Source organism: Boleophthalmus pectinirostris, unplaced genomic scaffold, assembly GCF_026225935.1.
Source record: "Boleophthalmus pectinirostris isolate CB_2022bp ecotype Guang Dong unplaced genomic scaffold, ASM2622593v1 HiC_scaffold_469, whole genome shotgun sequence".
Taxonomy (NCBI): Eukaryota; Metazoa; Chordata; class Actinopteri; order Gobiiformes; family Gobiidae; genus Boleophthalmus; species Boleophthalmus pectinirostris.
In genome coordinates this window covers 1-14725 of record NW_026571385.1, presented here as the reverse complement: position 1 = coordinate 14725, position 14725 = coordinate 1, and the positions used below count along the sequence as shown (strand labels likewise).

The following is a 14725-nucleotide window of genomic DNA, read 5'->3' as shown; positions in this document are numbered from 1 at the left end:
ATGATTTTAATGTTCCCGGTATTGTTGCATCAGGTAGAAACCCTGCACAATTTTTTGATTTTTCCCGCTAGTTTTTTTTCCCCATGGTAAATCCTGTCTACCCTGATTATAACTCAAGTACAAGTACATTTTACAAGTAAAAGACGTTGTTTGTGGCACTAATAAAAATAACCGCATATCAGTGTGCCTCGGATCTAATCGGGTAAGTTTATCAGATTGTTTTTAACTTATCCGATCCAGGAAGCGCCTCAACAATATAAAAAAAGGCCATTTTATTTAATGCTTAAGCCTGTTCACACAATACAATGCAATGAACTTGCAAAACAGTCATTGTCTGGGGCAGTGGTTCTCAACATTTTTCTCTCAGTGACCCTTGGTTTTCTAGTGACACCCACAACAACCTCCTCCAACCAGACAACAACTTAACTAAATAAATAAGTGTGTATGTGTGTGTATTTCATTATCAATACAAGGTTATGGTATACTTTATTATTCCCGTACTGTGATAGCAATGTATGGGGAAAGCTGTCAAGAGCTAGACTTCATGCTGGGCGTGGTCAAAACTGTCTTAGCTGGAGGATTCATACATATTGTGCATGTTGTAGGCCCAGCCACCTTGCAGAGAGAATTTATTTAACACAGAATATATTATACTTATTATTTAATGCCATCCCATAATTATAGAAGTATTTTTAACCCAGCCGTTTTGAAGCACTGGGGACAAGATGGGATCCCAACGAGGTAACAGAAACAGGTAACAGACCAACTGCATTGATCCGATTATCTGACTCTTTCTTTATGCTACGATACAATTTAACCAGATTTACTTCTTTTAGGCTAAATAAAGAAATGACTAAAAAGCCAGTAAGTACATAAAAAGAATTTTTATAAAAGAAATCTATACTGTATAAACATTCAGTGTAGAAAAAAAATATTTTAAAATCAAAACATCAACATTCAATGATCAAAGTTCAGAAGTATCTAAAATTGTGTAAGTGTATTACAGACAATTTACAGATATAAATTGTGATCACAAACAGATCAAACAACTGTTAGTGTTTAAACAAAACTGATTTCAATTAAATAATTAAAAACTTTTTATGATACAATATTTAGTATCTTATACCTCTTCAGCAACTATTGTAGAAAACATCTAAAATTAGTGAGAAGGCAAAAATTGGCACATCATGTTTTTCATTACCACTGTTCTACATTGTCCATGTAGTCATCCATAGCATCATCGTTCTCATCGCCCTCCCACCAATTTGGGAGTAGCCCTTCAGTGTCCGCAGCAGGCTTGTCTTTTTGCTGCTCTTCTGTTTGTACATGGTGATCTTTTGCAGGGTTGTTTGTTCCTATGGGCTTTAATTGTAATCCTTGTTTAACAGCAAGTCTTTCACGGAGTCGTCTCCTCTCTTGTAGACGCTTCTCTCGTGCCTGTCTGCGCTCCTGCTGCCTTGCCACTTGGAAGCGCTGGAGAAACAGATCTCTTGCATACTCATACAGCTCCACATCCCATTTGTTAAGGACACGAATTCTGTGTTGTGTCTCAGCTGGCACCTCAACACTGGATGCACGAGTACCATTCAGCTGTGTAAAAGGAGCAATAAACTCCAAGTTAAAGGTACGCTCAAACAGATACTGGGTCTTGCGCTGATACTCTGTCAACCCAAAAAAAGCCATGCTTCGTAGGTTGCGCTTGGCACTCTCCAGGAGTACAGCCCAGCGCTCATCCTCACTCATGGCAGAGACATTGTAGCAGCCCACTAGGCTCAGGTCTGCCAGCATACGGGTCTGACGATTGTTTGCCAAATTGTAAGGACAATCCATAAACTCCTGAAGGGTGCAGCCTGACCAGTCATCACCGGAGTAACAGCTTGGTAGCTCAGAGAGAGTTGGTGAACGTCCATCACAAACATGTAAAGATGCTTTCCACGTAGCACCCCTCTGTACATGTCGCCACTCGCTTAGGTAACGGGATACAGGATCTCTCAGAATGGTTATATAGTAATAATTACGCCTAAAACAAAAGTAGGAAAAAAAATCAACATATAATTTTATTCTTCATATCATAAAAACATATTTAATCCAATCCTGTGGTTGTAAGAAGACAGTTTGGAGCAAAGTTCAGCCTGGAGCAATAAAGTGAACTATTTTTTTATTATGTTATACCATGTTATAGCAAAATGTATCTTGTTTATGGTTAGGAAATGAATAATGATGGGAAGGCCACCTTTGTTTGGAAACCTCAACCAACAAATTATATATAAAAAAGCCAACTTTACTGAACACACTAAACAAAAAAGTATGTGAAATAAAGTATTTCACCCAAAGAACTTATGGCCCAGTTTGAATTCACTGCAAAGACTCCACTAGCATTCAGATCAGATAGTGACGGCCTGTTGCGAGCCTTTCAAACTAGTTTTTGTATAAGATCTGGCAATGTTAATGTTCATTCAGTTTTCATGTAGGATAATCAGCCAAAACATACAATGAAAAGTATGTAATTAAGTATAATTCAACATAATAATTGGATATAATAAGCCATATTTAATGGTTTACCTCATAATTGGGGACACAAATTGGTCACAAATCAGTAAATGAGAATGAATGGCTTTCCATGGCTTAGTATTTTAGTAGTCATGATCATTTTAAAATGTGATAACCAACCTTGGGAGGTTCTTGGGAGGTTCCTGTGAGCCCATCCTTGACGGGACACAATTCGTGAGTTCAGTCCAATCTGCGTGAAGACCACAGCTCCAGCCGGTAGAAAAACGTGAAAATAGCCACGTCTCTTTTTTACCTGGCCGATAACAGGAACACTTCTTCTGCCCTGCATGGCATTCACACGGTCTTTCCAGTTGAATGTTCCTCACCAAGTGTCGCCCAAATGTTGTGCCCCCCGTTTTCTGAATATGCAAAAATACTATAACGTCGTCACCTTTAATGTTGAAATCCACTACCCGATATAAATCATTTTTGGAGAAATTAAAACGAGGAATAAAGCGAACCAAAGCCCTGTCTTCTGCGAGGTATGGATCTTTGGAAACACTACCTTGTAATACATGGCCACTATGAGAACTGGACGTACTCCAGATCTTAAACCACGATCCCAAGGTGTGCAAAGTCTGACACTCAGCACCACTGGGACACATGTACTGGACCATGATGACGCCAAAAAGCAACACCATAAACAAAGCTATTAACAATCTATGGTGCCTGCTGAAGCTTCTGTTGGACTTTTCATCCATCTTCCCTTGGAAAGCTGTAAAACATCACTCGGCCAGTCAACCCCTGCTTTCGCTGGGGAAGATCTCGGAGGGGCTTTTCCAACTGGGATCGAAAGAAAGTCACAATAACAATGCAACTGCTAGCCTGCTAACATTAGCCTACTTGGAAATAGGTTTTTAAAAGACTATAGCTTTGTATATTTGCTCTCTACCGGTCTCAGGGTATTACGACCTATAAAATAGATACAACTACTTAAAAACAAACGACAAACCGACTTAATCTTAGTTTGGATCAGAATTTTGGTCCAGCGTTAATCTTTGCTTCTTTACATCGATTCTTGACCTATTCCCAGAATCCTCCGCGGCCAGAATGTCGGTGTGAGGCCTACGTCACTGCTGCGTTCACGCGCAGTCCATGAAAAGATTTTATTTCAAAGTGTTATTAAGACGATAATCAACACCAAGTTTGACACCAAGTTTCACTACAAGAGAATGTTGTCAACTAGATGTCATGTAATTCTTGTTTTTAATTATCTGTTTGGATAAAATATTGTGTCAAAATTACGCTTTTTTGTGGGGGCTGGTGACTATGAAATGTATTTACACCATGGATTTACAGTGGTTCATAACCTTCTATTGAAATACAAAATACCTCACAGTATAGACTGTGTATGCCACAATCAATGAAATATTGTGTGTTCCATGCAGTGACACATCACACCGCCAGAGAGAGGCAATGAGCCATGTACGCGAGTAAAACTAGAGAGTAAATAGTTCTTGGCCAATCAGCAGAGTTATTTCTATGGCCAATCGGAGCCCAGGGCTCCATATTAAACCGATGTTTAGATCAACAACACATCTTTGCTGCTTCTAACTTAAGTCGAGGAAAGTTAAATATGGCTGCAAAACTTGAGGATTTAAAAAAGTTAAAAGTCCCGGAGTTAAAATCTCGACTGAAGAAACTAGGTTTGGACAGTAAAGGACTTAAGGTTGAGCTGGTAGGTAGACTATGGTCAGCGGTAGACGGTGGACTCGAGTCAAAAGTGAGAAGTGACACTACAGCACATCCTCACGTAACGATATCGACACAAGAAGAAACAGTTTATCGACCGACACAATCCCGCAGAGAGTACGCAGAGAGAGCCACGCAGACAGACCCTGCCTTCAGTGGACTGACTGTAACTCCAGACCCTTTGGATTCAGGACCAGGATCTGGGCCATGGGACCAGGAGCAGCAGAAACCACAGGACAAGGAAGAGTCCATGGTTGAGGATGAGAAGGCTGCGACAAGAGATATATTGGAGATGGGAAAGGGAAGAGCCTTTTACGAGTTCAAAGAAGAAATAAAATATAAAAGGTTGGATTTTATATTGTTTGTCACAGTGTCCTGCAACAAATGAAATATTTATGTGTATATGTGCATTAATTTTGTTACACTTTAATATGTTTTTGTCTTTCATTTCTATAAGATCCAAGTTGCCCCTTATACTAGTGACAGAAGAGCCTGTGGAGGAAGATCGAAACATCGTTAAAATTGATTTATGTTGGTTATATACTTATATTGTTAAAACAATAGTTTTCTATAATATTGTTCTTGTAGTTTTTAAACAAATTTTGTTTTTTGCCAAAAGACAATAGTGACCTTCACTTTGAAGTTGATCCTGATGGGGCTGGTGGTCATCCACAGTTTTGGGACCGCTTTCCTCTGCTCTGGTCTGGCTGCAGGCTTACCCATGGAGTTAAACAGAACCGAGTGGGTTTTGAAGTGAAGCTGGAGAGGCTCCCGACCTCACAACCACAAGAGCAACATAATGATGAAATGGAGTCTTTTGGCCTAAGAATTGGATGGTCAGTGGCCAGTACCTCCTTATTGCTTGGTATGTTCTTTACTTTTATATGATTTTTTTTTTTATATTGATTGCTTAAAGTATTTCTGTTATTGCTTCATAACCATTTATTGTAGGTAAAGACTATTTATCATTTGCCTATGATGGGCGGGGCAAAAAGGTTTCCCATGGAAAAGAAGAGAACTATGGGGAGCCCTTGTCTGTGGGAGATATAGTTGGTTGCTATGCTGTAAGTCTCACTGACTATTCACCTATTTAATCTGCACTTTCAATTGGTAAGATTGTAACATTTTTCTTCAGTCCTTTTCATCAGGTGGTGCTGTTGAACTCTCCTTTCATAAAAATGGATTGTTTTTGGGCATTGCATATTCGCTTGATGCATCAGCACTGCAGGGACAACCTCTGTTCCCACATGCTCTCTGTAGAAGCTGTTCTATTCGGTTTCTTCTTGATCCTATGGCTGGTGCATGGTACCCTTCTCCTCCAGGGTTTACGTCGCTAATAGCACTGTCTGATGAGCAAAAGATTTGTGCTGTCTCTGCACCTCAGTCTAAATCGCAGTGCGAGGCAAGTATAAAATTGTAATCTGTAATTTAAAAAACTCCTGTATAGTTTATACACATAGTTTATAGATTATTATACTCTGTAGGTGATTGTAATGGTTGGTTTCCCTGGTTCTGGAAAAACCCACTGGGCCAAGAACCACATAAAGCAACATCCAGAAAAGCAATACAGGCTGTTGAGTACAGAGGAGCTGCTTGCATGTATGATTGTAAGTGAAATCTTTTCTTTAAAAACATATGTCTCTGCTACTAACTTTGTTTTATATATAGACAGGTGTACAAAGGGATACCATGCTTCAGCAAGCTTCCCAGTGTCTTACTGAATTAATCAAACTTGCTGCTAAAAGGCCAGGCAACTACATCCTCGACCAGGTGATTAGTCCTGTATATTACATGCTTATGAGCATTCCATACTTTCTTTTATAAAAAATACATAACAATTCTATTTCTTCTTTACAGTGTAACATTCTCTTCTCTGCACGTCATTACAAGTTGCAGCTATTTGTGGGTTTCAGACGAAAAGTGATGGTCATTTTCCCCTCAAAAGAGGAATGGAAAAAACGTCTTTCACAGCGTCAACTAAAAGGAGAGCAAATCCCTCAAAATGCTTTCCTTAAATTGCAAGGTAAGGTTATTACATTTGCTTCAAACCTTGTCTTTGCTGAGAAATGTTTTGTTTCTAAATTAATTAATTATGTTTTCAGTCAGCTGCACTCTTCCAGAGCAAGCTGATCTTATAGAAGAACTACACTATATAGAGTTATCACAGCCACAAGCACAGACAATGTTGCAGGAATATAAAGATGAGGCACGCAAACTGTTGCCCCCTGCCCCCAAAAATGACGAGAGGAAACGACAGCGTTTCAAGAAAAGGCCATATCCTCAATGTCAAAAATCATTTCATAAGACTAGAAGCATGTGTCAAAATGGTAAGAATAATTATTTTCAAAAGGACGACTAATGTTGCAGGCATATATTCATTTTCATAACTTCTTTAAGGTTGGACCCATCTGCATTCATGGAGCCAGCAACAGCAATTTGTAAGTATCAGTAACACAGATGTAGGCACAAATGTTTATTAATAACATGGCTAATAGCGATTACATACTGTATATACATAACGTAAATGTACTACTTGCATAATATCGGAACAATAAGAACAAATAAGATGTTATTGTGTGTTTTAGTGGCCTGCTTCCTGTCTTCAAGGGTACTACTATAACAGCAGTTAAAAGGGCTGCTAGTGAGAAATTGATCTGCAGCATTTGTCAAAACAATAACAAGTGACAGGTTTGGGACTTGGATCTTTATGTTCACAGACAATACCCTACTTGCTAGTATCAGCAATTTTAACATTCAAGACTGCTTTTGTTTTGTTGAAAATTTAGCATTTTATTATTACATATTTTTGCATTTTGTGTATTTGCACAAAAAATATAATTTCTCAAGATTACACAATGTTGCTCAAGAAATAAAACAATATGGGCCTTAAGTTGACTTCACACAAGTTCTGCTTTGTCTTGTGGAGTGTGTGGGTGTAGACAGTTTGGTCTAGTTTTCTTTCACGTCTGGCTTCACAGTCTGATATAGCAGGACAGCTCCTTTGGCTGAAGGGCACAGCTCAGGCCACAGATTATTTGTCTGGTCCAGCTGTAACACAGTCTTCCAATTTAAAGAGTAGAAAAAAATATTTAATATCATACCTCAGACAGGAATTTTTAAGTGTGTAGATTGAGTACCTTTTTGCTGACAAAAATTATGTCTGTTGATTCATTTGCCTCAGCACCACCTTTCAGGTACAACCTTTTGACTTGATCCGAAGTCAATGAACAGCTAAACATTGATAAATTATGTTGTAGACACAGAAGACATTATAATGCTGAGTGGGGCCAAATACCTGATGTAAAACTCTGCACTTGGTCGGCCTGCACTTGTATGATTCAGAGCTATTCCAATCAACAGTGGCTCTCCAAGGAATTTCAAAGGAATGTTTATCTAAAAAAGACATGGATATAGTTAAATTTCTAGTGTAATTTCACTCTGAATTTTAAATAGACTTTAAGAGGTATAGTGAGAAATGGGGAGCAGCAAATATGAAAAAGAAACCACTTATGAGGATTTCTTTCACAGTGCACATTTCAGAGCATTTGAAAGATTGAAATTTACTACAATATTTCAAAAATGAAACAAACCTCATCACGAATCTCTGCACAAACTGATGAATACAGTTCAGTGACAACAGCTACTGGACTCAGCATAACCATGCTGATCTTGTCTTCACAAATCTTCAGTCCCAAATTCTCACACACAACCTAAGGGCCAGAAATAATAACAAACACTGAAAAATGCAGTGTGTTTAATCTGTCACACTGCTCCCCACCTTTGGCTCTGGGTGTCCTCCTGGGATGTCTAGCAAGCCACCTGCTTCTGCAACCCTATGGCTCCTTCTGATGAACACTATCTGGTCATCCATTGTAGACAGGACAGCCCCAACCCCCAGGGGCTGAGCAAGGAACAACAATGGGTCACCAAACTCCACCTCCCCACGTCTACACAGCTCCTCTGCCTGTGCTGACCAGTTGGTACCAAGGTAATCTTTATAGCTGGTCAAGCCTAACCGTAGAATAAGGACACATTCTTCTTGTCTCTGAGATTCTTTTGATGGCAGAGCAGTCGCTTTATCTCCAATGCATGCATTGATGGCTGTAAAAGTATCTTCTTCTTTGCTGTTAATCTCCACTAGGTTTTCTTTGTAGTTTTTGATGCAAGCATCATCAGCCTCAAAGTTTTTGTCACAAGCCAATGAGAAAGAGTGTAGTCTGAACTTTGCTCCATTGAAAATCCAGGGCTCTTTGGCAAGCCTCTCTTTCCACAATTTCTCTATATGATCTTCAAGTGCTGGATCTGTTTGCCTGTTATACCTAGTGTCAATACAACAGATTTCAGTCTAAAAGACATACATAATAAACATATAAATACATATGAGTATTTTTTTATTTTCTTGTAAACCATACCGTTCTGAAAGCTCCACTTGTACCTGACACTTTCTGAGTCCTTTCCAGTCAGCACAGTGCAGCAATAATGACACCTCGGGGTCCATGATGATTTAAACTGAAGGAACAATTTTCAGTCAAAACTGTGACCTAACACCACTTACGCCATTTCAAAAAGAAGCATTTTACATCGATAGCATCAGAAATAAACATGACCTCCAATGTTTGCAAACACGTACAAAAAGCAAAAACAACAAAAAATGTAATCGGTACAATCCTCTTGACTTTTTTTTTTTTTTACCTAACCGGTGAATAGGTGTCTTGCTTCTTCCGCATTTTAACAGACGACTAACGCCATCTTCAGGGTTCTTGATAAACAGCATCATTAGAAGATCATTAAAAAAAGACTGCCTATTGTCTAGGTGCTAATGTAAAGATTTATCTAGTTAAGTTCACTGTTGTTTGATCACCCACTGTTATTAAATTTGTCAAAATCTACTCGCCTCTTCTAATCACGGTGTGTCTTTTATTATGAAAATTTCCGGTTTTCAGGTTTCCGCGATGAAACTCGTGATAACTTTGCATCGTCAGATTTATGCAACATTTGCTATTCTGCAGTGTTATGAACTAAAGACTGGTTGCTGGTAGGACATTGGCTGTATGTATGTAGCTATTATTGTTTTAGTGCCTTGGATGAGCTCTGTCATAAACTTAAAGTACTTCTCGTGTCTGTTTTGTAAACATCGAATGCTAACTTAGTCCCGTCTATGGCAGAAGCTAACTTCGGTGTAGAACATGATGTACCCAACATAAGATGAAAGAAATATAACAATATGATGTAAACTTAAATGTTTAATATTCTTACTAAACGGCTGTTAAATGTGCTACATGACATTAATTTCTCCGACATGTCCACATTGTCCTCCAGCCATGACGCTTTGAACCATTCCTGACTGGTGCCCTCTTTCAGCACTGTCTCACTATGAAGTGAGGCCAGTGTGTCGAGATCATAATTTTTGTCTTTAAATACACAAGGCTATATGTTTTTATTTACAGAATGGTGTCTTAACTATTTTACAACAACACCATCTTACAAGTGGCATGAAATATTCTCACCATCCGTGGTCACATATTCTAAAGTTATATTACGGGGTTATTATTATAATTTTAATTCCTAACATACTTGTCTTGCAGATTGTTACCAGTTCTCCATAATGCAGTTGGAGGCCCAGCTCCGCTTGTGTCAGACGTGTCTGTGGTGCTACAGGGGTGGCATGCGATTGTTTTCTCAGGGTCACAATTACAGGTGTGTTTTTATCATCTTAGTAAACATTTGCATTACCATTTGAAAATAAAATTTACGTTTTTTACCACACAGAAAATCTGTAAACCATTATGAACTTTTGGGAGTCAAATCAGATGCATCCTTGGAAGAAATTAAAAATGCATTTTTTGACAAATCTAAAAAGGTATCTTTTCTAAAAGGTTTAGCATCAGACCAATGTGATTTAGTTTTTATTCTATCTAAATTTTTCAGGTGCATCCAGACCGTGACCCCTCTAATCCAGAGCTCCACAGCCAGTTTGTGAAGTTGAATGAGGCCTATAGAATTCTGAGCAAAGATAAAAGCCGGAAAGAATATGACCTAAAGCTTAGACATCATTACAGTGCTCATCAGACCTATGGATCTGACTTTAAATATACTGACCCTGCAGACAAATTCAGGTATATATGACCTGAACAATCTGCCCTTTTTATTCAAAATATCCATACAAACTCTTTTCATTTTTAGGTCAGAGGCATATGAAAATCAGCGCTATTGGGAACAGTTTCGTCAGTCTAATGCACATAACATGTCAACTGATGCATGGCAAAAGAGGAGGACCCAAAACCTGCGTGTGTTGGGTTATTGCATTATTGCAATGGTGTTAAGTGTTGGGTTTCACTACCTCCTTTTCAGGTACATAATTGCTTGAGGTATTTTTGCTGTATTTTGTCATACTATCAAAGTTAAATCACTTGTCAGGTCAGTGTTTACTAATAATGAGACAGGGCAGAATAATTCTCATTATGCTTAAAATAAGATTACTCAGGTGATGTATACTTGACAAATCAAAGTTAATAATATTGTATAAATATTCTCAAATCAAATCATTGTAACTTGTCTATATTCCTATTGCAAGGTACTGAATATTCATAATTTTTCAATTTTTTGAACAGAAAACTGGAAGAAATCCACAATAATTATATGGATGAGAAGGATAGAGTAATAACTGCAATTTACAATGAAGCAAAAGAACGAGCCAGGTATATTCATACAGTCATTGTTACATTGTGAATTTTCTACTTTTGTCATATTTTTCAACTAATTCACTTCTTTAATGTCCATGTTATACAGGGTCAACAGTTTTGAAAAGCAGAGAGAAATTCTCAGCCAGAAACATGCTGAGTTTTTACAGAAGTATAGAATGCGTCGTGGTGGAGACGAATAGTAGGTTTTCCTGACACAGGTGTTTTGTGACAGTACAGGAAAAAGAGGTTGTTAAACTTTTAACAATATTTAAATCTTTGGCATCATGAAATGAAACTTGAATGAGGCCCCAATTGTGTACCTGAATGGTGAGTAGGGAGAGACATTCAGTAGAATCACAGTTGTGAATCAGTCCCCTAACGCTGCAACCTAAACCTCACCAAACCAGGCACAGGCTGGTGGGTATTTTCTCTCTCTCATTGGAGGACTAAACTTATTTATATTACAAATGGCAAGGCTTGTTTTTTTGAGCCTCATGCATAAAACCCTAACCTCCTGTTGTTGAAACAGGATTGGCTTTGTTGGTAGTGACTTGGTGCAGGATGATTGTAAATATACAAGTGTTGTTGTGTTAAGAGCCCACATTTTCATGTGTGCCTACTGTTGCCTTATTTGGCTTATCCATATATGAATAATGAAACAAATAAAACTGTTGACACTCTTACTGAAATAATGTGCCTCCTTCCACTCATTTGTGCTGCAATTTAATAGCTTATTCAGGATTTAACTGCATGTATAAAAAGTCATCTGCAACTCAAACAAATTTTTGAATGTGATTAAGTCAAGAGAATATTGCAAAGACCTTACATAGTTGGTATATATTTGAATCTAGTCTCTGACCTAACGTGTTTCCCTATATTTTCCTTTCCTGTCTGTTTTTCTTAAAGCTATGAACAAGGCTAGAAAGCATATTTATAACCACTGCATATTTATTAACTCAAATTAGTCTTCTCAATCTAGGCACCAACTGTGTAAATTAATCACCTATTTCGTAGCAGGTCTTGTATTTGTAGCCATCTTGACAGATTATACATAATATTTTTCCATATTTAGTACTATGTAGAAGTCTGGATTGTGACACATGCCAGATGTGTTTGAATGTCAGGCTGTTAAAGGGGCCCCGAAATGGAGACATCAGCACCAGATAGCAGCATATCCTTTCATGCATGCAGATAGATACCCTCATCCTCCTGTGGCGTGTGAGCGTGCTGTCATAACCCAAACAAGCTTTAATGGCACAACATGCCTTCTCTCTCACTCATGGGAAACAGGGTTGTCTAAGTGTAAACACCAAATGAAATGAGGACCGTGACAATAATTACTGCCTGAGATGTGAAATAGGCTTTTGCATATGTGTACGTCGTGTTTCGTTTATGTTGTGATATTTTTTGTAGATTTATCTGAAATGTATTGGGCGTTCCAGACAAAGGCATTAAACGTAACAATATCCAAACTTGTCATAATACATTTCCTGTTCAAAAGGTAGTCTTCGTAATTAAGCACTTCATTTAGTGCTTTATTTGTAGGATCGGTTGCCATAAAGCTGTTTTCTTTGCCCCGTCTGTGTCCTGCTGATAACTCCAAAAGAGAACAGTGAAGAAAAGTACTGTGACCTCCCAGTCCTCAGGGCAGCATTGAACTCGGGGCCAGAGTGGCACAAGTAGCGTCTGCGCGCTGCATGGTGCACCTGCACTCAGTGCGCTGTCCTGGCTCTAAAAAAAAGTTGACAGCGCTATGGTTACGTTGTGTGCGTTTCAGGCAAAGGTTTCAAGGGCAAAGGAAACGAGGAAACTGACCAACTGTTTAAAGACTCCTACATTTTCTGACGTCGGGCTCCGCCGTCACCGAACAGCGAGGATCATTAAAGTCTTGTTTATTTATGCGGGGAATGGGCTGCTGAAGGGCATGATGAACCCAAGCTGAACGTCATATTTTCAGAGCGCCACACTGAGCAAACCGGAGAGGATATGCGCCACTGTCCTCAGCACGTCGCTGAGCGCCGGAGGGAGCTCTGCCGGATATATCTTCTTTTGAGAAGCAGCAAAAATATGATTATATTCCCGTCTAGGATTTTACACCGGGCCAGACTTTAGGGGACATTTGTCTGCTGCATCACCTGCCACAGCGCTATAAGCGGATACCTGCTGCTACAGGACGCGCGCATAGACATCACTTAAACTTCAGACACGTGCCAACATACATTCTGCAAGATTTGTCATATTCGGTTGCCAAAAGCTAGCCTGTGGATTTTGGCACAGATCTAAATGACAACACACAATTTACACTTGATCTGACTGCTTTTTCAAATGCAACAGAATAAAGTAATTCGTCTGAAACTGAAAATGCCCCCCCTGGGTGTCGTTCATGGGAAAAGAAACTGGAGAATCAGAGCAGGATATTTCTAAGGTGACAGGAGCCACCATTCTCTTGGGCGGCCGGGTATTTTGGATTGGCCCAAAATATTTTAGCGTGCCCCTTGGACTCTTGCACAATGGGGATTATGCTTCAAGTTATTCTAGGAATGTTTCAATTCCTGCTGCTCTCCAAAATGCAGATGTCTCATGCCAAGGTATGTATAGATCAGAACCTCAAGAGGCTGTTGGTCTGAGGACAGCCTGACCCCGGCGAGTCCCTGTCCTGTGTGTCTGATCATTGATGTGTTACCTACGGTAATATCGTTAGAGAGGGAGAATATATGAATTAATTATATTTTGCGTTGTAGAAGTTCACTCTAGGGTCAGCGACTTTAGGACCGGTGAAAACGACCACAGTCATCTCTCTGTGGTGCACTTGGGTAACCCCAGCTACTGTAGTAGTAGTGTATTGGCTTCTGTGTCGCAGATAATCGAGCTCTTGTGGTTGAGAGATTTATACAGATTTATCTGATTTATACAGCTATCCCGGATACAGTACTGATAAAATAATTAAATAGCCTATATGATTTTGTGTTTTAATGTGGATGGGGTTTTTCATCTCAGTAACTGTACTGTAGCATTCTAGTCTACTTGGTGATAAAGGTGTTACATGCAATAGAGATTGCTCATCATGATTTGTGAAGCAGGTTGGGTCAGATTGGAGACAGTCCAATTTTCCTGACTATTTCTGAGCACCCTCAAAACACACTGTTGACAACTTGGCCCCACTTTTGGACGAGGCTTCCTTTGTGAGGAGTTCAGACTGTAGCCTAACTAATGGTTTTATTCATGCGCAATGAATCAAGGCTTTGTGGATCAGTTTGAGGCCATTAATGACAACAGTTAATGGAAAATCCAGCTTCAGTAACACATGGACTTTTTGATCTGACTCCAAAATTTTACAGTAGAATATTGTAGCTTTAAATTTAAATAACCTACCATTACTGTGTTGTCCCTGCAATTTGCATGTAAAACTAATCTAGATATTCAGTTGCAGTCCTTGGTTGGATAGCTTATGCATTATCTCACCTGCAGCTAGCATACATTCATTTAGACCGAGGTGAAAAATCAAAATTTCTATTTTGATTTAAATTTTGCACTTAAAAGAGTATTATGAAATGAAAGGAAACTCATACGCATATATCTCCCTAAAACACAACAATTAAACATAACTTAATCATAAATATCTTTACAGTGCTAATTAATGTTTTTCATCTTTTCACATTGCATTCACGGTGATCTTAGAAATTTGCTGTTAACAGGCTTGTTAGTACAGGTCCCTCATCTTTAAGATACACTGCCAAAAGGAAGACTGTAAAACAAAAGAACAGGCTTAAGTGCTGATTACATTGTGCATCTTGCTGGCT

At 38.9% G+C, this 14725-nt stretch overlaps 4 protein-coding genes across 7 annotated transcripts; 2 read left to right on the top strand and 2 right to left on the bottom strand.

The window, feature by feature from the left end:
- Window positions 1-869: 869 nt before the first annotated feature.
- On the bottom strand, window positions 870-3609 carry hs6st2 (heparan sulfate 6-O-sulfotransferase 2). The gene is made up of 2 exons (XM_020923500.2): window positions 2671-3609; window positions 870-2020 (listed from the first exon to the last, which is right to left on the bottom strand). Exons 1-2 carry the CDS (start codon window positions 3249-3251, stop codon window positions 1198-1200), a joined length of 1404 nt encoding a protein of 467 aa, XP_020779159.1. The 5' UTR covers window positions 3252-3609; the 3' UTR covers window positions 870-1197.
- Window positions 3610-3932: 323 nt separating this feature from the next.
- On the top strand, window positions 3933-7132 carry si:ch211-107m4.1 (heterogeneous nuclear ribonucleoprotein U-like protein 2). The gene is made up of 11 exons (XM_020923495.2): window positions 3933-4587; window positions 4700-4773; window positions 4862-5107; window positions 5194-5306; window positions 5378-5644; window positions 5727-5849; window positions 5911-6012; window positions 6100-6265; window positions 6345-6569; window positions 6640-6680; window positions 6828-7132. Exons 1-11 carry the CDS (start codon window positions 4127-4129, stop codon window positions 6870-6872), a joined length of 1863 nt encoding a protein of 620 aa, XP_020779154.1. The 5' UTR covers window positions 3933-4126; the 3' UTR covers window positions 6873-7132.
- nudt22 (nudix (nucleoside diphosphate linked moiety X)-type motif 22) lies at window positions 6701-8922 on the bottom strand. Of its 2 annotated transcripts, none has more exons than XM_055162283.1 (6): window positions 8655-8922; window positions 8021-8561; window positions 7833-7952; window positions 7538-7635; window positions 7380-7473; window positions 6701-7302 (listed from the first exon to the last, which is right to left on the bottom strand). In XM_055162283.1, exons 1-6 carry the CDS (start codon window positions 8738-8740, stop codon window positions 7192-7194), a joined length of 1050 nt encoding a protein of 349 aa, XP_055018258.1. In that variant the 5' UTR covers window positions 8741-8922; the 3' UTR covers window positions 6701-7191. The 2 variants fall into 2 exon arrangements, with proteins under 2 accessions (XP_055018258.1, XP_055018259.1); XM_055162284.1 differs by having other exon boundaries at window positions 7238-7302; window positions 7380-7450.
- Window positions 8923-9168: 246 nt separating this feature from the next.
- dnajc4 (DnaJ (Hsp40) homolog, subfamily C, member 4) lies at window positions 9169-11617 on the top strand. Of its 3 annotated transcripts, none has more exons than XM_020923498.2 (7): window positions 9169-9291; window positions 9828-9939; window positions 10012-10102; window positions 10171-10358; window positions 10426-10593; window positions 10854-10940; window positions 11032-11617. In XM_020923498.2, exons 2-7 carry the CDS (start codon window positions 9848-9850, stop codon window positions 11123-11125), a joined length of 720 nt encoding a protein of 239 aa, XP_020779157.1. In that variant the 5' UTR covers window positions 9169-9291; window positions 9828-9847; the 3' UTR covers window positions 11126-11617. The 3 variants fall into 3 exon arrangements, with proteins under 3 accessions (XP_020779157.1, XP_020779156.1, XP_055018260.1); XM_020923497.2 differs by having other exon boundaries at window positions 9173-9277; XM_055162285.1 differs by having other exon boundaries at window positions 9187-9295.
- The last annotated feature ends 3108 nt before the right edge of the window (window positions 11618-14725 follow it).

Excerpts from the sequence above, each read along its gene's own strand:
- si:ch211-107m4.1 (XM_020923495.2), top strand. The coding sequence starts at position 4,127 with ATGGCTGCAAAACTTGAGGATTTAAAAAAGTTAAAAGTCCCGGAGTTA. Across the intron at positions 5,850-5,910 it reads AGCTGCTTGCATGTATGATT|ACAGGTGTACAAAGGGATAC; the intron begins GTAAGTGAAATC and ends TTTTATATATAG. Across the intron at positions 6,681-6,827 it reads GGAGCCAGCAACAGCAATTT|TGGCCTGCTTCCTGTCTTCA; the intron begins GTAAGTATCAGT and ends TGTGTGTTTTAG.
- hs6st2 (XM_020923500.2), bottom strand. The coding sequence starts at position 3,251 with ATGGATGAAAAGTCCAACAGAAGCTTCAGCAGGCACCATAGATTGTTA. Across the intron at positions 2,021-2,670 it reads CCTCCCAAGAACCTCCCAAG|GCGTAATTATTACTATATAA; the intron begins GTTGGTTATCAC and ends CTTTTGTTTTAG.
- dnajc4 (XM_020923498.2), top strand. The coding sequence starts at position 9,848 with ATGCAGTTGGAGGCCCAGCTCCGCTTGTGTCAGACGTGTCTGTGGTGC. Across the intron at positions 10,359-10,425 it reads GACCCTGCAGACAAATTCAG|GTCAGAGGCATATGAAAATC; the intron begins GTATATATGACC and ends TTTCATTTTTAG. Across the intron at positions 10,594-10,853 it reads TTTCACTACCTCCTTTTCAG|AAAACTGGAAGAAATCCACA; the intron begins GTACATAATTGC and ends TTTTTTGAACAG.
- nudt22 (XM_055162283.1), bottom strand. The coding sequence starts at position 8,740 with ATGGACCCCGAGGTGTCATTATTGCTGCACTGTGCTGACTGGAAAGGA. Across the intron at positions 7,474-7,537 it reads AGTGCAGAGTTTTACATCAG|CTGTTCATTGACTTCGGATC; the intron begins GTATTTGGCCCC and ends ATCAATGTTTAG. Across the intron at positions 7,303-7,379 it reads TAATTTTTGTCAGCAAAAAG|ACTGTGTTACAGCTGGACCA; the intron begins GTACTCAATCTA and ends TTAAATTGGAAG.